Source organism: Acinonyx jubatus, chromosome X, assembly GCF_027475565.1.
Source record: "Acinonyx jubatus isolate Ajub_Pintada_27869175 chromosome X, VMU_Ajub_asm_v1.0, whole genome shotgun sequence".
NCBI classification, from domain to species: domain Eukaryota; kingdom Metazoa; phylum Chordata; class Mammalia; order Carnivora; family Felidae; genus Acinonyx; species Acinonyx jubatus.
Window position 1 is genome coordinate 44,098,834 of NC_069389.1, and position 23,361 is coordinate 44,122,194.

Genomic DNA, 23,361 nt, shown 5'->3' on the forward strand with positions numbered 1-23,361 from the left:
CAGTCTGTTTAGCAAGAATTCCCCTATCCTTATGTCTCCTCTTAATTTTCTGTCTACTGACCTCCTGCCCCCTCCAAATCTATTCCTTGGCTATAGATTTCCAGGTGTCCTTACTTAATTCAAAGTAGAGTCTATTTTCTCTCCCCTTTTACAATAGTCTTGACACTTCTCGAAATAGTTCTTATAATCTTACCATTTTAACAAGTGTCAGGATAATTTTTTTTTTCTTTTAACAGGCCACACGAGAATTTCGTTTATTGTGGTCTTCCTCTTCAAAGCTCCACTAGTTGGCACTGCGTCCCAGTTGTGTATCCTTGAGTAATCTGAGAATTCTACTTCCTCCTCTTCTTCCTGGGATTTAAGGGTATGAGGAGGAGATGATTGCTCAGTTTCTCCCAGAGGTTGGAATGTAGCCCTAACAGTTATCTCTGGCGGAGTGGAATGGTAATGAAGATACTCATCTCCTTTTATGTGTTTCTGTGTGCCAAGCACTGTCGTATACTAATGAACATGTATTGCGTTTGTCTTTTAAGACTACTATCTTAAACCTTTTTTAATATAAAACATGAAATTTCTTTACATGGTTATATAAGGTGTAGATTCAGAGGTTTCTGTTAGATTAGGGATTTAGGGGAAATGAGGGCAGTGAGTATGTATGGATTAGAGTTAGTGAAGGCTAATGTGCAGAGGACTAATAATGTAAATGGTGAAAGTGTTGATCAAATGAGTGTAGACTTTGGTGTCAAAGATCCTGTCTATGAAAAATATAATAAATAAGAGGTGGTACATGTATATTTTTAGGATGAGAGATTTGAACAGGTTTATATGTTCTACAGGGGAGGAGCTGATAAAACCAGAGGTTAGAAATAATATGACAGAGAGGGGATAACTGGAGAAGCAAAATGTGGAAAAGATGTGTTGAGAACATGTGAAGTACCAGCCATGAACATGAGAAGGGACATCACTTCTGACTTTGGAGTTACAGAGAATCAGAAGGGGATGTTTTTGAAGTTTTGGAAAGGCAAGAAACAGGAGGAGTTTCTTTCTTGGTGTCCCTATATTCTCTGTGAATAAGGTAGCGAGGGCATTCGGGAGTGTGAGAGGGGATGGCCAGGGCCAGAGGAAAGAGGAGAAGGTTACAACCTTCTTTACTGAATGAAAAAAGATTGATGGGCAATAATGAATACCTATCTAGGTTGGAAATTAAGTGTGTTTAGTTTAGTTTTTTTTTTCCAGATATATTCAGCTGCCAAGAAGTAGGAGCAAGGAAGGCAAACATTGGGCTTGATTTTAGACTTGTAAATGTGCTGGTGATAACTGAGGGGCTAAATAAGTAAGTTGTTGAGGTTACTGATGAGATTTGTTCAGGTTATAGACCATGGGATCTAATCTCATCAGGGAAGAATATATTCTCAGGAAGATTCATTCTGTGGATCCAGAGAAAGAGAAGCTGTGTGAATATATGGTTGGGTGTGGGAGAAGTTGTATAGAAATTTCAAAGCTCAAAGAGTAGAAGTTAACAAGGTGATATGGCAGACAAGAAATTGTGGTCAAAGTAGGTTATTGGAGCTTAAGATTTCAGAGGAAAGGTAGTTCTGGATGATGACAAGGTTTAGTGGGTGGGTGAGTTGGAATAGAAGAGGTCAAAGAACTGTGAAGCTGGGGTGATGGACAGGTTAGCCATGAGATCATCAAAGATACTGGGAAAGAAAAAGTTTAAGGGTTGAGAGGAAGACAAGGGAGATGTTACATTTTGTGGAAGGGGTGAGTATATGATGAGAGACAGATGTCATGGTAATCAAAGGAACAGAGATTTTCACAGCAGGGAGGAAGATTTAGGGAATGTGAGCAGCAATGGCTAGCATGAGTTGTTGCCCTTAACCAGTTTAGCAATAGATCCCTTGGATGGCCCTGGCTTTATTTGTTACATTTTTGTCTTTGTCTCTGCCTTTTTATTGGGGGGGGGGCAATTACCAGGGTTAGATGCCAGGAAAGGACTGGTAGTAAAATCTTGAATGTAAGGGGAGCTAAGATATCCCTCCATATTGATTTCTATTCTTGGAGGGACTTGAACAACTGCCCTTAGCAACTTTAAGGGAAATAATACTGCTGGTAGGACCCTGGCTTGCCCAGGTGTGTGTTTCCAAAAATCCCATTGCAAATGAATATGGATAGCCAATTCCATAGCTTTTACAGAAAGAGGTGGATGCTTTTTATATAATATTCCTCATGTCAGAAAGGTTGAGAACATATGCTTTAAGGGAGTTCCATAGGAAGGCCCTGGATTCTTCCTTTTAAAAAAATATTTCTTGGGGTGCCTGGGTGGCTCAGTTGGTTGAGCGTCTGACTTCGGCTCAGGTCGTGATCTCACAGTCGGTGAGTTCGAGCCCTGTGTCGGTCTCTGTGCTGACAGCTCAGAGCCTGGAGCCTGCTTCAGATTCTCTCTCGCTTTCTCTCTCTCTCTCTCTCTCTCTCTCTCTCTCTCTCTCTCTCTGCCCCTCCCCCACTCGTGTTCTATCTCTGTCTCTCAAAAATAAATAAACGTTAAAAAATATTTCTTAAATTGTGCAGTATAACAAAAATACTGAAAGTTGCATAAACTGTAAATGTACGCTAAAGTGAATAATTATAGGGGCACCTGGGTGACTCAGTCAGTTGAGCATCCAACTTCAGTATAGTTCATGGTCTCACGGTTTGTGGGTTCGAGCCCCCCACTGAGCTCGCTGCTGTCAGCCTGTCAATGCAGACCCCACTTTGGTTCTTCTGTCCCTCTCTCTCTGCCCCTCTCTTACTTGTGCTCTCTCAAAAATAAATAAACATTTAAAAAATAACAAAGTGAATAAATATAAACACCGATAAAAGAACCTTCCAAAACCAAAATAGAACATTGCAGGTTATCCAGAAGCCTCCATTCTTAATTCTGTCTCTCTCCCAGAGGTAACCATTTATCCTGACTTGACTTTTATGGTAATCACTTCTTTGCCTGCTTTGCCTGTGTGTATAGACATGTGTGCACATAAATACCTATTTATACATTTTACTGTTTATGAAAATTTGGATTGCCTTCTTTTTTTGGTTGTTGTGAATAGTGTTGCTAAGAACATTTTTGTACACATCTGTTGCACATGTACATGTGTTTCTCTAAGATATATATCTGGCAGACAGATTACTTGGTAATAGTTTGTGCATCCCTTCAACTTCATTAGATAATGGAAAACTGATTTCCAAAAGGATTGCACCAGTTCTGACTTTGAGATATATGTGGATTTATACTTTGGTATTTTCTCCCCCACAGTTTTGAGGCCAGAAAACTGTGGTTTGGAGTTGATCAGGGTAGCCAGGACCTGTGATTTACTGTGGATATGGGGGACTTGGTTACTGTTTCACATTTCTCCTGGAACAGTTACACTTAGCTGCATCAGAGGGCTTCCATAGGAGAACCTTGGTTTGGTCTTATCTTTCCCAGGATCTTAAGGTCCAAGAATTGGGCCCCAGAATTGAGTGTGTTTGCCCAGCCTCTGAGGCCATTTGAGAATGAAGGAGGCTTGATTATTATCCTGCAATGCTCCTCCTTCTTGGGAGGTCCAAACAATTGATCTTAGCAATTAGCCAAGGGTTGTATAGGGGGACTCTGAGTCAGTTGCCTCTTCTTCAGACTCCAGAGTCAAGAATCAAAACCAGGAAGTTACTAGAGATAACCAGCATCTGTGGATGGCAGAATATAAAGACTGGTTTAGTGGCTTAGATGACCCTGTGTCTTTGGAGGGTCCTTGAACAACTATCTTTAGCCATTTAGCCAACTCCTTCCTTGTTCTTTTTGTCTCAGAGTCTATCTGTTAGGGAGCCTTTTCCTTAGGGAGGGCCCTGGCTTGTTTATTTCCTTCCCAGAGTTTCACGGTTTGGTAGAAGTGCTTGTAGTGATTAAAAATTATGAGTTTATCAACTTTCAGAAAACTGACAAAATGTTCTATGTGAAGATGTGAAATATTATACATATGTATTATTGATTTTTTTATTTTGAAATAAATAATGGAATAACAAATAATTCTAAACTTTAATTACAATTAGTATTTAATGTACTTCTTGGGCCTGACTGTATTTTTTAGTTATTTCACAAAAAATAACATATTAGCATATTTACCGTTAGGAGATGCTTATTTTATATTTTATTTCACTGTTTCTTTACTTTTTACTACTGTTATTATTTTTGCTTTCTTTCTTCATGTTGAGAATTTGAATTTTCAAGATAATGTCATTGAAAACAGTGGCATGTTTGTTGTAGCTCTTCACTTGATATCCTTTCATCCTTTGGCTGCTATTTGTGTCAAGTGGTTTAATGCCTTGACTACAGTCCCTCACATATTCGCAAGGGAAAAATATTCTAGAAAACATGTCATCTTTTTTTATTATTATCATCAGTTGGGCACTATACGAGCCTTGTTACCTTTTACATGTTGTGCTCTGCTCTGTATCACATGGCAGCCTACCTGAGGATGTCCATCTCACAGATACTGCTTAAATAGTGTGTTACTAACAAGTTTGGAATACTAGTGTGCTGTGGTTTACCAGTTGGGAATGTTGACACCAGGGGTGTGGGAGAATCAGCAGGCTTATGAGAGCACTATCTCATCTATGGCTAGGTGAAGGGGGTGTTCTAAAAATCACTGAAGGATATAGGTAAGCTTCTTTTTCAAGGAAAGAGATTCTACAGGTCACAAAGGAAGGATTCCAGGTGGGAAGGAGAACGCTTCCAGGGGAAATGGGCATAGCTCACTACTTTTCATGCCTTCTGTTTGCCTTCTTGGCTATCAGGAAAATATTTTTCCAGGGCCTTGGTAGACAAGAAGTGTGCATGAATAAAGGGGGATGTCATAGAAAGTGAGAGGGGAAAGGTACACAGTCTGAGAATGTCAGAAGTGCTAGGACACTAGTGGGAAATATAGAGTAGCCTTAAAAAAAATAGATACACCATTAATTGATTAATCAATTAAGTAAGCAAAAATGTAGTGATCTAGACTCTGCTGGATACTGAGGACATAGTTAAATTAGATGTATTTTCTACTGAATCTAGTGGGTGAGATAGGCACAGACATTGCAACAGGGAATGCTATGATGGAGGGGAGACCAGGATGTGGTACTTTCAGTAGAAACATGAAGGAGGAGGGTCCTCCAATGCATTTTAGAGGCTGGGAGAAGGTCTCCTGGAAGGCACCAGGTTAAGAAATTAATTTTGCATGCAAGTAGCCATTAATCTGGCAGTGGATGAGAATCGTCTGAGTGTGGGGACCAGAGAGCAAGTGGTCATTAGACTATGTATAGTAGCTGCCTGGGTATGCCATCTAGCCTTGAGCTTGGGAAGTACCTGAAGAAATGGGCCGTTGAGAGGCCACTCTGATATAGTAGAGCTAAGGAAAAGAGTTCAAGTAGGAATGAATATTCTCACAAATGGTTACATTTAGATGTAATATTGATAACCTTAACCCTCATGAAAGAGCAGTCTCTTCCACTTTCCTCAGTATGCCATGAAATTATCATTTTCTACATATGCCATGTTTTCACCTTGTTTAAGGAATTCTTTCTTACCTTGATTTCCTAAAGGTATTCTAGTATATTCCCCTGTAAAACTTTTATAATTTGGTTTTCACAATTTTATGATCCACTTGGAATTTTATTTTTGTATATTGTATGATAAGGAGAACGTACTTAAATTTTTTTTCTGAATGATTTATCAGTGGTTTCAGGATTATTTACTTAAATTTATTCTTTCTCCACATATTAATGCTGTGTCTGACATATACCAAATTGTAATAGATGTATGGGTGTGCTTTTAGGCTTTCCATTCTGTTTCATCGGTCTATTTGTCTATATTTATACTAGTTCTACACTGTTAATTACTATAGCTTTGCAATGCATGTTAATATGTGATAGGGAAAGACCCTTTTCCTTATTCCTCTTCCTCAAAACTATACTTTTTGCTCTTTACTTCTCCATATGACTTTTAAGGTAAGCTTAACATGGTCTTTAAGAAACATGGAAATTTTTATAAGAACTTCTTTCTATATATCGATATGTAGATTTGGTTGCATCTTTACAACAATGAAGGTGGTTCATCTCCTTTTATCTAGGTATTTTTAATGTCTTTGAAAGAAAGTTTTATAGTTTTCTCGATAAGGGTCTCATGCATATTTTGTTAGACATATTTCTGTGTCCCTGATAAGCTTTTGTTCCTCTCACTGATATTTTTAAATTACATTTTGTAATTGATTGTGACTGGTGTATGGGAGTGCTTGATTCTGGTGTATCATTCTTAGATCCATTGTGCTTACCTCTTTCTCAGGTCCAATTGTTGTTTATAGGTTTTGTTGAGTTTTTATATAAATTTTATATAAAATATACTTAAAAGTATGTAAATCATAAGTGTACAGCTCAATGAATTATCACAAAGTGGTTTTGGCTTGTTAATGTGATTTGTGAATAATTGTAATTTTTCCCCCTTTCAATCCTTGTACCTCCAAAGATTGATATCATTCTGTATAAAATAAAATAGAATTTCTTTTCTGAAACAGTTTTTACTGAAGCATCTCTGAGGATTTATACTCTAAATAGTGGTGTTTTATGTATAAATACTGTTGAAGTTATCAAAGAAAGGAAATTACCTTTATTTGGAAATTCCAACAGAACTTAATAGAAGAGCCTTTAGGGTGGTGATATTTCAGTTAATTAACTGCAGTTCAGGATTTGGTGAAATGCTGAAATGAAACTTGGTGATAGACAAATATATACAAATTAATGTACTGAGACTAAAATAGATATAGAAAGAAAAATACACCCATCCTACACTAATACATACTTTCTAGTGACCAGAACACTCAGGTCCTCTCTCCAGGGCATGTCAGTTCCAATATTAGGATACTTGGGAAGCAAACTAAGAAAACAGCTTGTTGCTTACTACGAACATTGAATTAAAGCAAAGAAGGTAGGGAATCTCGCAAACATGGGGTCTTTGTGTCACTGTGGATCATTTGAGGAATACATTTGAATGCGTTGCCCTCTCCATCACACTCCAAGGAGTTTGAGGGACAGCAAGATGTAGTGGAAAAATATTGGATTTTGTTGACATTGAGAGGGACTTGAATCCTAGGTCTTTGCACATTATTCTTAGGTAAGTTACTTCTCAGAGTTTCATTTTTCTCACTGGTGAAACAGAAGTCATGACACTGTTAATTTAAAAGAAATATATTCTTTCAAATTATTTGTTATATAGTGAGTCCTGCAGAGTTGGGAGTTTATATTTGTTTATCCATGTCTGTGGGTGAAGAAGAAAGTGCCATTGATCCTTTCTAATTTGTCAGAATGATCTTAGCAGTATTAATCTGTTTCCAAATATAGAGATTGCAATTACAACTTTATCACCAGGTAATATTAGCTTCCTATTGCTGCTGTCATAAATTGCGACAAACATAAATAGTAAACAAATTTACTATCTTAACAGTTCTGGAGGTCAGTAGACCTAAAGTCAAGGTTGTTGGCAAGGTTGAGCTCCCTCAAGTGGCTCTCAGGGAGAATATATTTCCTTGCTTTTTTCAGCTTCTAGAGGCCACCTGAGTTCCTTTGTTCATGGTCCTTTTCTCTCTCTTCAGATCCAACAGTATAGCATCTTCAACTTCTCTGACTTTGACTTTCTACTTCCACAATTCTGTCTCTTTCTCTGACTTTGATCCTCCTGCTTCTTGTAAAGACTCTTATACTTACGTTGAACCCACCAGAATAATCTAGGATAACTTTTCTTCTTAAGATCCTTGATCACTTAATGCAAAGTCCCATTTGCCATATAAGGTAGAATATTCATAGGGTCAGAACATCTTGGAAAGGCTGCTATTCTGTCTACTACACCTGGTCAATGAGTTAACAAGTAAGATACCTAGTTAAAATTACACATTTCTTTTGTGGGTTATTTTCATTGAACAAAGCATTCATTTCTAAAGTTGTGGGAGTCCTACAAAATGTCTTTAAATAGTACTTCCACGGAATATTTGTATTAACAGAGAATATAACTAGTTGGTAGCAGTTATGATTATTCAAAAGTCTCCATATTGTAAAAGAGAGCTAGATTAACATTCTTGTTAAAATTCTCAATTTAACCTCTTTTAAATTTAGATTATTTGAAATAAGTGTGAAGCAAGATGGTTTCCACCCCTCCACACCTCCAGGAAAGAGAGTACAGAGCCTTCATGTCTCTTTGAGTTTCCTTTTGGTGATTGCAAAGATTTGTATTTGTAAAGTTAGGCTCTGGAATTCCATTAACTAATTTTAAGTCAAAAGCAGATCTGGAGCCCAATTTTGCTTGTGAGAGTAGAGAAAGGGCTGAAAAAATTTATTTGTTATCAATGAAATTGTATGTTTTGTGCCTTATAAAGTAATTAAGATTCAGTGTGATCACTTTCACAAGTCCCTGACACCTATTTAGTGAATGAGAGCAGTTTGAGTCTTTAATACTCTTTTCTGTACCTTTTTCTCATTTTGTACTGTAATAATTTTCACAAATTATTTTCTTAATCTGTTGAGTAAAGGTATTCCTTGGGTTTTTCATTTGATGCACTGTGTTTTTCTTCAAAAAGTTTGATTAGTTTTAATTGTGATATACCACTTGTTATAGTTTCCTGATGTTTGGAAATATTTTCAGGTTTGTTATTTACTTCTTTGTAGGAAAATAGGTATCTTATAGTTTGTGTTTGCTAACCCCAGTGTTTAAGTTTTTTCTATCATCAGCTCATCCTGCTGTTTGGCTTCTTTATCGAATTCAAGGCTCAAGGATCCCCAGGGCAAGTTATGTAATTTAGTCTAAGCTTCAAAATGACCTGCTTCCATTCATCCACCCCTTGGGAACGTAGGCCTTTTGAGGATCCCGCTTATTGTAGGAAGAGTCTCCTGTTAGTTTTCTTCTCTGTGTAGTTCTGGACTTTAATCTGTCTCCTTTGTCTTTGAAACAACTAAAATGAAAGTTAAAATTTTTTTGGAATGGAAAAATGCCTTCAGGACAGAAATGGCCTCCCTGCATATCTATTTCTCTAGATTCCCCTTTCCCTCTGCTGTTGTCCTGATGTTTCCATATTTTTATTTCCCTGTATTTTTATTGTTTTTAAGTAGATGTTGGTTTTTCATTAAGATTTTGTTTTGTTTTGTTTTCAGCTTGAGGGTTTGTCCAAACTACCTCATGGGCAATTACCAGAATTAGGAAAATTTCCTACAACTTTTTCCTACATTTTCTTTGAGATTAGGTTTAGGCTCAGAACCTCTCGTTAGCTTGTGGGTTTTCTTTTCTTTATTTTGTAGAGGAAACATCCAGTACTCAGAAAAGTAAAGATACTTGCCTAAGGTCACATAGCAAGTAAGTAGTAATATTGGAATATGAGCCCAGCTCTGTTCAACCCTGAAGCCTGTGTGCTTGACCCATTCAGTGTACTGCATCCTTTGGATTCCATTGTTTTGTTCCTGGAATATGGGACATTTTTCTTCTAGGAGGAGAGTAAATGTCTCAGTGTGTTTTTCTTACTCGTTTTTTAATCCCTCAAGATCAGCACCCTCTCTCTTGCTCCTGGGGAACACTGCATTTCTGTGTCTTTTTCAGAGATCCATGCCTATTTCTGAGACATCCTAATATATAAGAGACCCTCTTCTACCACCTACCCTGTGCCTTTCAGAACTGAATTTAGGGACAGTCAGTACCCCAGCTTTAACCACAAAGTTTTATTTCCTTTTCAACTGTGGGATTTTCCACAGTTGATCAAAATGCATTCCCAGCTGAATTTGGAAAGAGCTAAGGACAAAGGGATCCAGGAAGAAATTCTCTTAAGTGAGAAAAGAAGGGAGAATGAGACAGGTATGAGCTTGAGAACTTATAGTTTTGTTAGATAGTGTTAGGGTAGTTTTGGAATTTTGGTTGGTTGAATGCCCACAAGACACCTTGACATGGCGGAAAACACAGGAGCTTTGGAGTCAGACACACTTGAATTGACACTCAGTTCCCCTATTTAGTAACTCTAAAATATTGGGTAAGTCAGTTCTCCTCTTTGACATCAGTTTCTTCATGTATACAATTTGAATAATAATACTTACCTCTGTCTCAAGGTTTCCATGTGAAATATAGGTAATATATTTTGGTGAAGTGTATGTAGTTGGTATGTACTTGGTAGATAGTTGCAGTAATTATTATCATTATTGTTGTAACTGTAGGGGCAGAAAAGTGTCCCTTTTTTTCTAGGTGGGCTATTTCATGTATTTATTATCTTTTTGCATTTTTTTGTGAATGGTTCACTCATGTTCTTTGCTTATTTCTGTATATGAGCCTATCTATCATTTAGTTGATGAGATTTTGATGAAGAATAGTATCTAGTTCAAAGAGGGAAATTTCAGAAAAAGTTGAAATTCTTGGATGGAACTGGAAGATATTATGCTGAGTGAAATGTCAGAGGACAGATATTATATGTTTTCACTCATATGTGGATCTTGAGAAACTTAACAGAAGACCACGGGGGAAGGGAAGGGGAAAAAAATAGTTACAGAGAGGGAGGGAGGCAAACCACAAGAGACTCTTAAATACAGAGAACAAACTGAGGGGGGATGGGGGGTGGGGGAGAGGGGAAAATGGGTAATGGGAATTGAGGAGGATACTTGTTGGGATGAGCACTGGGTGTTGTATGTAAGCCAATTTGACAATAAATTATATTCATAAAAATTTTAAATCAAACAGCAAAAAAAGAGAAAGAAAGAAAGAAAGAAAGAAAGCCTAAAGAATGTTATAGATCCAGAATCCAAGGCCAGTTCGTCAGTCTCTTCTGTGGAGATTTGGCATGTGATGACATAGGCTGCAAGAAAGTTTGGCAGGCAAGAACCAAACACATTCATTTTTTTTCTGGGGAAATATGTTGCGGGTACAGTACTGCCACTTATAAAAGTAATCCTACCGAAGAGAAAGACTTTGAGTGCATTGACTGAGGAAAGACTGAGCTAGGTGTTTCTATATGAGGAAAACCCCTGGGAGAAAGATCATAGAGGTATGGTTTATAGGACCACAACTGCAAAGGTTTTAGAATTTGTGAGACACTGGAAACTTTCCAATGGGGAGAAGCCCTACGGGTATGATTAATGTCTAAAAGCCTTTTTGTCAGTGTTCAAGGTCAATGCCTCAGAGTGCCCATAGTAGAGAGAAACCCTGTGAAGGTAATGAGTATAGACATTTTTTGTCATGATGTCAGGCTTATTTGACATCTGAGGATTCACACCTGAGAATTTATTCATATGGCTATGAAAACATGAGGAGACGACCTTCAGGCATGATTTAATTCTCTTTCAACACCAGAGATTTCGTAGGGTAGGAAGACTTTCCCAATGTGAGAGAAATGGCAGTGGGTAATAAGGTGTTTTCAATTATATGAAAGTGCATAGTGGAGAGAAACCCTGTGAATGTAATGACTATAGGAAAGACTTTAGGACAAGCTCAGACTTTTTTAAACCTAGGAGAGTTCATAGGGGAGAAGAACTTTATGCTTGCAATGCCTGTGGGAAGGCTTGGAGATCAAGGTCAGACCTTACAAAGCATAAAAGAATGGACAGTGCAAAGAAACCTTATGGTATGTAATGAATGTAGGAAAGGGATTTTGGTGATATCAGTGCTTATTGAACATCAGAAAATTTGTAATGGAGGTGGAAGGAGACCTTTGTTTATCACTGTAAATTCATAGTAAAGAGAAACTATATCGTAATGAATAAGTCTTCAATTGGAGGGTAAGTCTTAGCTATTGTCAAATGATTGATAAAGACAAGATCTTCTGTGTACATTAAAAATGTGAGTATGCTTTCAGTATGATTTAATCTTATTTGACATCAGTGGGTCCATAGTGAATAAGAATCTTTCAGGTGCAGTGAATGTAGAAAGGCCTTCAGTTTGAACTGTAATCTTACTCAGCGTTAGACAGTACAGGCTTCTTAGTAATGTAATGATGTGGGAAGGTCTTTGTGAGAAAATCAGATCATGCTAAAAATAAAGAAAAGATTCATAATAAAAGTTGACTAAAATACTTTACGCTTATTCCATATAATTATACACCTACCATGTTCCAAGCAGTATAAGAACTTTATGTAGTTTGTTTCATCATTTAACTCTTGCAACTGTCATGTAACGTAGGGACTCTCATCCTTGTTTTACATGTGAAGAAACTGAAGAAATGAGATGGAAGAATTTTCCCAAGGTCACATAGCTATTACTGGAAGAACCAGGATTTGAATCCTAGATAATTTAATTGTTCTAGGTTTATAATGATAATGGCAATGTGTAAATCTTCAGAGATGTGTTAGCCTTTATTCATCATTAAGGAATTCATTCCAGAAATTGGAATTAACTCTTCAGTGCAATGACTTTTGGAAGCCTCTAGTCAGTTTTGGAATCTGATAGATACTCCCAGAAACTCCACATTGGGCTCCATAAATGGAGTAAAGATTATAAAGAGTTTATCCTGTAACTCCCTTTGAATAGGGATTACTGCTAATCTTGGAAGATTTTATTAATAACAAAATTATGCTCTCAGATGCCCATCCTAACCATTTCTTATGGCTTAGGCAATTTGGTGTAGTATGGAGAACACAGAGTCTGGGGTTGGCTAGGACAGTTCATCATCAGGAAGTAAGGAAGAGCGGTCTAATTCTAAAAATGACTGAGTAGGAATGGAAGACAGACAGATGTGCTGACAGCCTTAGAAACAGAGCCAGATCATTTTAGTTATTGTAACTAGACAAGCCAAAATAAGCAGACTCTAGTCCACAAGAAGTAGAGACTAGGGTATATGCTATGATTTTCTCCTTGGATGGGTATAGATACAGGTTGCTTGTCTATCACCCAGTATCCAGAAGAACTGCTACTTGAAATTGCCACAGGAATAGTCATTGTCCTAGCATTCAAAGATTGGTGTGACTTCCAGAAACTCAAGGTATAAAAAATGATAGCAAATTGATTTTTATATCCTCTGACTCTGAGGAGGCAGCATGGTACAGCAGAAAGTATCCAGGTTCTAGAACCAGATATACCTAGGTTTAATTCCCAACTTGACCACTTTCAGCTGTGTGGCCCAGGTTACATTAATAATCTCTCTGAGTCTCAGGTTGTTTTTTTTTTAGGTCAGGATATTAATATCACATGAAGTTGTAAAGATTCAAAGGATTATAAGGGATATAAAGTGTCTAGTACATTGTCTGCCACATAGCACACACTTAGTGAATGTTTGCTATTATTTTTGTTAGTTCTGCCAGGGCTACAACCCTCTACAATACAGACCTCCCTCACCCCAGTGCTTTACAGTGAAAGGGCGGGCCTACGCCAGCCGACTCCATCTTGTTCTGTGTCCTTCACCTAGACCACGCCTCCTCCCCTTGAGTAACCTCCCGCTCACCCATTCAAACTTCCTGATCAAAACACGCCCCTTCCCCAGCCAATCGGCCGAGGCCACGCCCCTTCCCCAGCCAATCGGCTGCCCCTAGACCCCTATAAAACCTTTGTGCTTTTGAAACTCGCTCTCTCTCCCTGGTATCTCACTGCTGCGTCGGTGCGGGTAGGGGATTGAGCTCGAGCTAGCTCGAATAAAGGCTCTTTTGCTTTTGCATCGGACTCGGCTCCCTGGTGGTCTTTGGGGATCATGAATTCTGGGCATAACATTTGGGGGCTCGGCCCGGGATCCCCAAGACCCCCGAGGGACCCCCGACCTGGAGAGCCTGACTGGCCACGGTTAGTGTCTGTTCTGTCTTTTCTGTGTGAGCTCATTTCTGGAATTCTGGTAGTGCCCGACGCGGTCTAAGTGGATGCACTGGAGGACCACGGGCCGGGAGTTTCAGAAGACGTTCCGATTCTCCCTTCTGGAGGGACATGGAATCCCCTCAAAGGTCTGAGATGAGGCGGGTCGCTCCCGCTGGTCGGCGTGAGGCCGTGGTCTGGAGGGACATGGAATCCCCTCATCGGTTTTGGAGGGACATGGAATCCCCTCAAAGGTCTAAGCTAGCTTGCAGTTTTGCTTCCATGGAATTGGAAGACTTTCTAGGGGCCCTCTGTTTGTCTGTTTTTGTGTTTCTCTGTTTTGTTCTGTGGACTTACTGGACGGATGTTATGGGACAGACTCAGACTACTCCTCTAAGTATTATGATTGATCACTTTAAGGATGTGAAGGGAAGAGCTAACAACCTCAGTGTGGAAGTCCGAAAGGGTCGGTTGCAGTTTTTTTGTTCTAGCGAGTGGCCAACTTTCAATGTCGGATGGCCACCAGAGGGGACCTTTGACCTCCCTACCATCCACCGAGTCAGGAGTATCATCTCTCGGCCTAAGACGGGTCATCTTGATCAGCTCCCTTACATTATCACTTGGCAGGACCTTGTAGAAGACCCACCCTCTTGGCTTAAGCCCTTCCTAGCCCCGCTCCCTCCGGAGCCAAAACCCATTCTTGCTTTGCAGGGGACAAAGAAGAAGAAAAGTCTTATCCAGCCTTCAGCACCCCTCTACCCTGTCTTACAGGGGGGTACTGAAGAAGAATTAATTTTTCCTCCCCCGTATAACCCCTCTAGGATGCCGGAAGAACACCATCCTCCCCCTCCGGGGGAGGCAGACGCTGTTCCGAGAGCAGGAGGTGGAAACGCTCCAGTGGGAAGCCCGCCCTTTACCAGACAAAGGGCTCAGAGGGAGCAATCCACCTCCGCCGCCGACTCCACTCTTCTGCCCCTGCGAGCCACCGGACCCCCAGACGCGGAGGGGAATCAGCCCCATCACTATTGGCCTTTCACCACTAGTGACCTCTACAATTGGAAAGCTCAGAATCCTAAGTTTTCCGAGAAACCGGCAGGGCTTATTGATTTATTAGACTCTGTTCTTTTTACCCATCAGCCCACGTGGGACGATTGCCAGCAGCTTTTGCAGGTCCTGTTCACGACTGAAGAAAGAGAAAGAATCCTCAATGAGGCCTGAAAACTAGTTCTGGGCGCAGACGGGAATCCCACCACCAACCAGGCTCAGATAGATTCCTTCTTCCCCTTAACTCGGCCCCAGTGGGATTTCAACACGGCAGAAGGTAAGGAGAGGCTCCGGGTCTACCGCCAGACTCTAATGGGGGGTCTCCGAATGGCTGCTAGAAAGCCAACCAATTTGGCCAAGGTAGGAAATGTACAACAGGGAAAAGATGAATCTCCGGCTGCCTTTTTAGAATGGATCATGGAGGCATTCCGTACCTATACCCCCATGGATCCAGAGGCTCTGGAAAGCAAGGCAGCTGTTATCATGGCCTTTGTAAACCAATCGGCCATAGACATTAGGAGAAAATTACAGAAAATAGATAGACTAGGAGAAAAAAGTCTGCAGGATTTACTGGTGGTAGCCGAAAAGGTATATAATAACCGGAAGCCTCCTGAGGACAAGCAGGCTCGCGTCATGGCGGCTGCCAGCAGTAAGCAGACTCGAGACCTGGCCAGAATACTACTAGCTACCACTGCTGACTTCCCCGAGGAACGAGACCGCCGTCTCCGGCAGCTGGCAGACGATGCAAGAAAAGGTAAAGGAACCACCAAGGGGGGGAAGCAGAGGCTGCAGAAGGATCAGTGTGCATACTGCAAGGAGATAGGGCATTGGGCCCGAGATTGTCCAAAAAGGGCCGGCAGGAAGGGAAGCAAGACTGATCGAGTAAAAGTCCTAGAGCTAGATGAACTAAGTGATTAGGGGAGTCGGGTTCGGACCCTCTCCCTGAACCCAGGGTAACTCTTAAAGTGGAGGGGACCCCTATTGACTTCCTTGTCGACACCGGAGCACAACATTCGGTCCTCCGCACCCCACAAGGAAAACTAGCCAACAAGAAGTCCTGGGTACAAGGGGCAACTGGTATGAGCCAGTATTCATGGACTACCCGAAGAACAGTAGATTTGGGAACGGGCCGGGTATCCCACTCCTTTATGGTAATACCAGAATGCCCCTACCCGCTGTTAGGACAGGATTTACTGACCAAGATTGGAGCTCAGATAACTTTCAGACAAGGGGGGCCTCAGGTCACCGATGGCAAGGGCCACCCCATCCAGGTACTGACCATGAAACTGGAGGATGAATACCTCCTCCACCAGGAAGCACTCCCGAGAGAGGATAATATAGACAGATGGCTACAAGAATTCCCCTCGGTTTGGGCAGAGACGGGGGGTGGGGGGGATAGGACTAGCCGCTCACACGACCCCAGTCCTGGTAGAGCTCAAGCCAGGAGAGAGTCCGGTAAGGATCAAACAATACCCCATGTCTCAGGAGGCCCGGAAGGGGATCCAGCCACACATCCGGAGACTACGAAGCCTAGGAGTACTAGTTCCTTGCCAGTCTGCCTGGAACACCCCCCTACTGCCGGTCAAAAAGCCTCACACAAATGACTATCGACCGGTACAAGACCTCCGGGAAGTAAATAAGAGGGTCGCAGACATACACCCAACTGTTCCCAACCCATATACTCTCTTGAGCTCCTTGGCACCCTCCAGGTTCTGGTATACTGTACTAGATTTAAAGGATGCCTTCTTCAGTCTGCCACTGGCACCCCAGAGCCAACCCTTGTTCGCCTTTGAGTGGCATGATCCGGAGGAGGGCTACAGTGGGCAACTCACCTGGACACGGCTACCTCAGGGATTCAAAAATTCATCCACCATCTTCGACGAGGCACTACACGAGGACCTGGGTGAGTACAGAAGGGAGCACCCTGGCCACACCCTCCTACAGTACATAGATGACATCCTGATTGCTGCCGACACAGCCAAAGACTGTGAGCGAGGGACCCAGGACCTGCTGGCTACCCTGGGGGCCTTAGGGTACCGGGCATCCACGAAGAAGGCTCAGATATGCAGGGAGAGGGTAAGTTACCTGGGATATATCCTGGAGGGCGGACAGCAGCGGTTATCAGATGCCAGAAAAGAAACTGTCCTAAAGATCCCTACTCCCACCTCCCGAAGAGAAGTGAGGGAATTCCTAGGATCAGCCGGCTACTGCCGCCTCTGGGTTCCAGGTTTTGCTGAGATTGCCAAGCCCCTATATGAAGCTACCAAAGAGGGGAAAACATTTAAATGGACTGAAAAAGAAGAAATTGCCTTTAATCAGTTAAAAAAGGCCTTCTTAAGTGCGCCAGCCCTGGGCCTACCAGACATTATGAAACCCTTCCACCTCTTTGTAGACGAACATAAGGGAATAGCAAAAGGGGTTCTAACTCAAGCCTTAGGCCCCTGGAACCGCCCAGTGGCTTACCTGTCTAAGAAACTAGACCCAGTGGCTGCCGGCTGGCCGCCATGCCTAAGAATTATTGCGGCGACAGCACTCCTAGTCAAGGATGCAGACAAACTGACCCTAGGACAGGAGATCTGGATCACGACCCCACACGCCATTGAAGGAGTCCTGAAACAGCCTCCGGATAGATGGATGAGCAATACACGTATGACTCATTACCAGAGCCTCCTACTCAACCCTCCACGAGTACGGTTCCACCCCAGTGCAGCCCTCAATCCTGCAACCCTGCTGCCCGACCCTGACCTAGGTGCTCCACTACATGACTGTGCGGGAATCCTGGAACAAGTACATGGATTCCGGACGGACCTGACCAACCGGCCCCTCCCCGACCTACTTGGTTCACTGATGGCAGCAGCTTTGTGCAAGACAGACACAGGTATGCGGGTGCAGCGGTGGTCACCGAAATGGACACCGTATGGGCGGAGGCTCTACCCTCCGGAACATCAGCCCAGCGAGCAGAGCTCATAGCCCTCACCAAGACGCTGATGATGGGAGGTGGAAAATGGCTCAACATCTACACAGACAGCCGTTATGCATTTGCCACAGCTCATATTCATGGGGCAATTTATCAGGAGAGGGGGCTACTGACGGCAGAAGGACGGACTATAAAAAATAAGCAGGAGATACTTAACCTGCTTACGGCCTTATGGCTTCCTGCCAAGCTAGCCATTATCCACTGCCAAGGGCACCAAAAAGCTGATAACCCAGTAGCTAGAGGTAATCGAAAGGCTGACCAGGCAGCCAAGGCAGTAGCCCTTACTCCAGTCCCCACCATGACCATACAACTACCAGACCCGGGAGACCCGGTTTTACCAAACCAGCCCAAGTACTCCCAGGAGGAGTTACAGCGGATCAAGAAACTCCCCATGGCCCAGGAGATAAAGGGATGGTGGTATACACCTAACAAGGAGCTCATGCTGCCAGACCAGCTCAGAGTCTCAATATTAGAGCACATGCATCGGTCTACTCACATGGGGGCCCGAAAATTAAAAGACTTAATCCGACATGCCGGAATCAAGATTCACCAACAGGACACCAAAATAGAGCAAGTTGTATCTGCCTGTAAGACCTGCCAACTCACCAACGCGAGAGCCACATCAAATAAAAAAGGAACCAGGCTCAGAGGCACCATACCGGGAGCCCAATGGGAAGTCGACTTCACTGAAGTCAAACCAGGAAAGTATGGTTATAAATATCTTTTAGTATTTACAGACACCTTCTCTGGCTGGGTGGAGGCATACCCAACCAAGCATGAAACGGCTCAGACGGTGGCTAAGAAGCTACTAGAAGACATCTTACCCAGGTATGGTTTTCCTGCCATGGTAGGATCAGACAATGGACCAGCTTTTATCTCGCAGGTAACACAGGCAGTAGCCAAGGCGGTGGGGGCAAACTGGAAATTACATTGTGCTTATAGGCCCCAGAGCTCATGACAGGTAGAAAGAATGAATAGAACCCTAAAAGAGACCCTTACCAAATTAACCATGGAGACTGGCGGGGACTGGGTGACTCTCCTACCGTACGCCCTTTACTGGGTTAGAAACACTCCTTACACTCTGGGTTTTACTCCCTACGAGATCATGTTTGGCAGGCCACCCCCTGTTATTCCCAGCCTTCGAGCTGAACTTATTGCTGAGTTTAAAGATCAAGAACTTTTTCTTTCCTTGAGAGGGCTCCAGAGGGCGCATGAGGACATTTGGCCGCGCCTCCGTGCCATCTACGAGGCTGGCCCGACCCCGACACCTCATCAGTACAGGCCGGGAGACTGGGTCTATGTCAAGAGGCACCACCGAGAGACCCTCGAGCCGCGCTGGAAGGGACCCTACATCGTGGTGCTGACAACCCCCACCGCTCTCAAAGTAGACGGCATCACGACCTGGGTCCATCACACCCACATTCGGCCAGCGGACCCCTCCTCGATCCGGAAGGACTTCGTCACGCAATGGGCCATCAGTCGGGACCAACACAACCCGCTCAAGCTCAAGCTACAGCACATTCGACCCACCTAATATTGGTAACTCTGTCAACTCTGCTTGTCATTGCTCATGCTGCCGGGAGTCCCCACGCCCCCCAAAACATCACCTGGCAGATCATAGACACCAGCTCGGGGACAATACTTAATCAGACCTCCCAGAGCCACCCCAGGGACACATGCTTCCCAGAACTTAGCGTAAAACCTCCAAACTCTGTTCCCCTTGTCACCATAAATTCAGCCAGTCCCATGATTGGGTCCGTAGGCTACATGACAAGGGGGGAATGAAAGGGCGGGCCTACGCCAGCCGACTCCATCTTGTTCTGTGTCCTTCACCTAGACCACACCTCCTCCCCTTGAGTAACCTCCCGCTCACCCATTCAAACTTCCTGATCAAAACACGCCCCTTCCCCAGCCAATCGGCCGAGGCCACGCCCCTTCCCCAGCCAATCGGCTGCCCCTAGACCCCTGTAAAACCTTTGTGCTTTTGAAACTCGCTCTCTCTCCCTGGTATCTCACCGCTGCATCGGTGCAGGTAGGGGATTGAGCTGGAGCTAGCTCGAATAAAGGCTCTTTTGCTTTTGCATCAGACTCGGCTCCCTGGTGGTCTTTGGGGATCACGAATTCTGGGCATAACAACAGCTGTGTTGAAATATTAATCACTTTGGACTATGGGGCTTCTGCTAACTCACGTGGTACCTTTGTGTAAATTGGAAGATGGTACCACTTTTTAAAAACACTTTATTACTACCTGTTGGAAAAAAAAGGTCATAATCAATACAAGTATCTATTGATGTGTGTAATGTGAATGATATTCTGCAGAATCATATGGTGCACCATTAGCACAATCTGCATTTGGTATGCTAAATAATGGACCTCCAAAACTGTCTGCCTCTTAATCCCCAGAGCCTGAATATGAACCTGATGTATCTGATGTGTACCTGAAATGGTAAAAGGGACTTTGCAGATAGATTAAGTGAAGGATTTTGTGATGCAGAGATTATTCTGGATTGTTAGGGTGGCCCAATGCAATCACAAGGATCCTTATAAGAAAGAGGCAAGAGGGTCAGGGTTCTAGAGAGAAGATGTGATGAGGACAGAAGCAGAGGTCAGAGAGGAAGGAAGATGCTAAGTTGCTGGCTTTGATGATGAAGAAAGGGGCCATGAACCAAGAAATGTAGACACTTGCTAGAAATTAGGAAAAGCAAGGAAATGGATTCTTCTTTAGAGCTACCAGAAGGAATCTAGTTTTGTGAACCCATTTTAGACTTCTGACTTCAAGAACTGTAATAAAGTAAGTTCATACTGCTTTAAGCCACTAAGTTTGTGGTAATTTGTTGTGGGAATAAGAAATGAATTCACTGTGCAGGCAGCCCAGTTTGCCTGGAACTTCCAGGCAAGTTATTTCTGGTCATGAACAATCTTATGCAGTATACCCCATGTGCTCTATACAAATAATCATTGTATTTATATATTATGGATTTTGGTACTTGGAAAAGTGCCCCTGATAGATTGTTTTTCATTTGAGAAAGGTTTTTAGTCTCTTCTATACTTTCCTGGAGGGTCTGGATGCAGAAGGAATGAAGACGATAAATTGATCCATTGTTTCTCCCAAGTGTGATAGGCCTGTTACCTGATTTCGCAGATGTAGCACTTTTCTTATTAGGTTTCTGATCCATAGAGATGAATATTTTCTGAATGAGTTGATAAAACTGAAGTATTAATCAGAATACCAATATGTGGGGTTTTTGTCTCCTCTTATGACACAATGTCTCTTCAGTGGACATTGATGGATGCACATGGACAGAATTTACCTCCCAATACCAATTTTTGCTACAACATTCCTTTGTTATTTGTGCCATTGCTATAGTTATACTGTTGCGAAGGTTGTTTAGAAGATAATGTACCTAATCCCACGTTAATTCTCTTAGATCAAGTCTGATTATTATTGAGGCATGCCATTGTGGCAGCTTACACTCCAGGAAGAGAAATAAATTTTATATCTGTGCCAATTCCAGCAGATTGAAGTAGGTTTTCATAGTATGCTGTCTTGAGAATGATTCTGAGGTGCAGGGGGACAATACTGTGCTTGATTAGTAATGTCTGCCATAGATGTGAGAATGACGTCAGACTAGCCTCATAACATTACATCCTCATGATGACTCTTAGTCATCAGAAACATTTATTTGTTAAGCATCTTCTCTATACGAGGCACTGTAATAGATATTTTGAATAGAGATATGAATAAGACATGCTTCTGGTCCCAAAGGAGCTGATATTAGTAGAAGAGACATGTAAACAAATTATATTACATGTTTGATTAAAAAAAAAAAAACAACAAATAGAATGTGTTAGAGACACAAAGGAGGAAATAGTTAATTCCAGTGAGGGAGAATGCTCCAGAAAGAAATTAATGCTTAAGTTAAATATTGAAAGGTGTGTTCATGTTGTCCATTTTACCTGCTGGGGTTGAGGAATAGAAGAGAGTCAGTCATTCCAAGCAATGATGGTAGGAGCAAAGAAACATTAAATGAAACAACTCTGTTGTTTACAGTATGTTTATGGTATGTTTAAGAAGCTAAGTATAGTTGGAACATAGAAAGTGAGAGAGGATGTAATGAAAAGGAGCTCATGGTTAGATCAGGGAGATCCTTGAATGCTATACTAAGAACAGTGGGGAGACATTTGGAGATTTTAATCAAGGGATTAACAGGATCAGATTTGCATTTTAGAAATATCCAGTGGAGGGGCGCCTGGGTGGCTCAGTTGGTTAAGCGTCCGACTTCGGCTCAGGTCATGATTTCATGGTTCATGAGTTCGGGCCCCGCGTTGGCTCTGTGTTGACAGCTCAGAGCCTAGAGCCTGCATTGGAACCTGTGACTTCTTTCTCTCCCCTCTCCTGTTCACACTCTGTCTTTCTCTCTCAAAAAATAAGTGTTAAAAAATTTTTAAACAAACAAAAAAGAAATATCCAGTGGATGAGAATGTAATGGATAGACTGGAAAAGACAGAACTGGGTACAGGGAGACTAAATCAGAGGCTATTACAGAAGAGGAGAGGTGTTGAAGCCTGAATTAAGGCAATGTGTATACATATGAGAAATTAAGAACTCAGGATATAGAGGGGACAGTGGAGAAGAAGGAATCTAGGATGATCCTAAATTTTCTTTCTACCTTAGGTAGTTGAGAAGATGTAAATGCCATTCCATGAGCTGGAGAACTTAGAATGAGGAGCAGATTTGGGGGGCAGGAGGTGGGATGATGAGCTTAATTTTGAACAAAGTCTCGAGCACCTTCAATGTGTCCATGAGGAATTATCCAGTAGGCAGTCAGAAATTTATTCTACTGCTGTGTGGCAAGTGAGATTACAGATAGACTTGGAGGTCATCAAGCATAGAGGTGGTAGTTTTAAGGTATGAATGAGATTGCTTCAGGGAAGTTTGTGGAGTGAGGGGAAAAAAGGAGAAGGAGGGTGGGGGAGTAGTGCAGAATCCCAGAAACAGGCATTTTAAGGGAGTGTAATCCTAGCTGAAAAAGATGTGGGAAAGGTAGGAGGGGAACCAGAGAAACTATTGCATTCTAGTGTGCCCTCTTGTGGTGGTCTGAGTTTTTTTCCCCCAGAATAAATATCCCCTTTGCTCTCTTCAGTTTCCAGTCTTCCCTGTCCCTGACTAATTTGGATTCATAATTCCCAGCCTTACTCTATCTGTAAAACTGGGGCTACCAGGTTCTCTGGCAGTCACTTCCAAAGTGTAAAACACCCCATTAATTGCTACAATGTAAGAGCGATTTGGAACACCCCCCTGCAAAAGAGCAAACATTGGAGGGTTCCTCAGTTTCTACATTTATATGTTCCCCACCTCTTTTGTCTGTTCTACTGGCCATATTAATTTCAGTAAATCCAAGTTCTCATTACATCCCCTTCCTTTACAATTAAATAGCTCCCTTTATAACTAAAATGTATTTATTTTATATTTTTAGTATAGAAGGTATATATTCTATATTATAGTAAGACCTATATATGGTTTAAAAACCAAATAGTAACAAAAAATTATAGTGTTCAG

At 42.1% G+C, this 23,361-nt stretch overlaps 2 protein-coding genes across 3 annotated transcripts in view; both read left to right on the plus strand.

The window, feature by feature from the left end:
- Positions 1-23,361, plus strand: part of MAGED1 (MAGE family member D1) — a 60,857-nt gene that overhangs the window by 9,321 nt on the left and 28,175 nt on the right. The window lies entirely within an intron of this gene.
- Positions 14,008-19,951, plus strand: LOC106988463 (uncharacterized). Its single transcript, XM_027053134.2, is given in 4 exon segments — positions 14,008-15,727; positions 15,730-16,206; positions 16,208-17,654; positions 17,657-19,951. Coding segments are annotated over 4 exon segments (5,313 nt in total). The 5' UTR covers positions 14,008-14,017; the 3' UTR covers positions 19,336-19,951.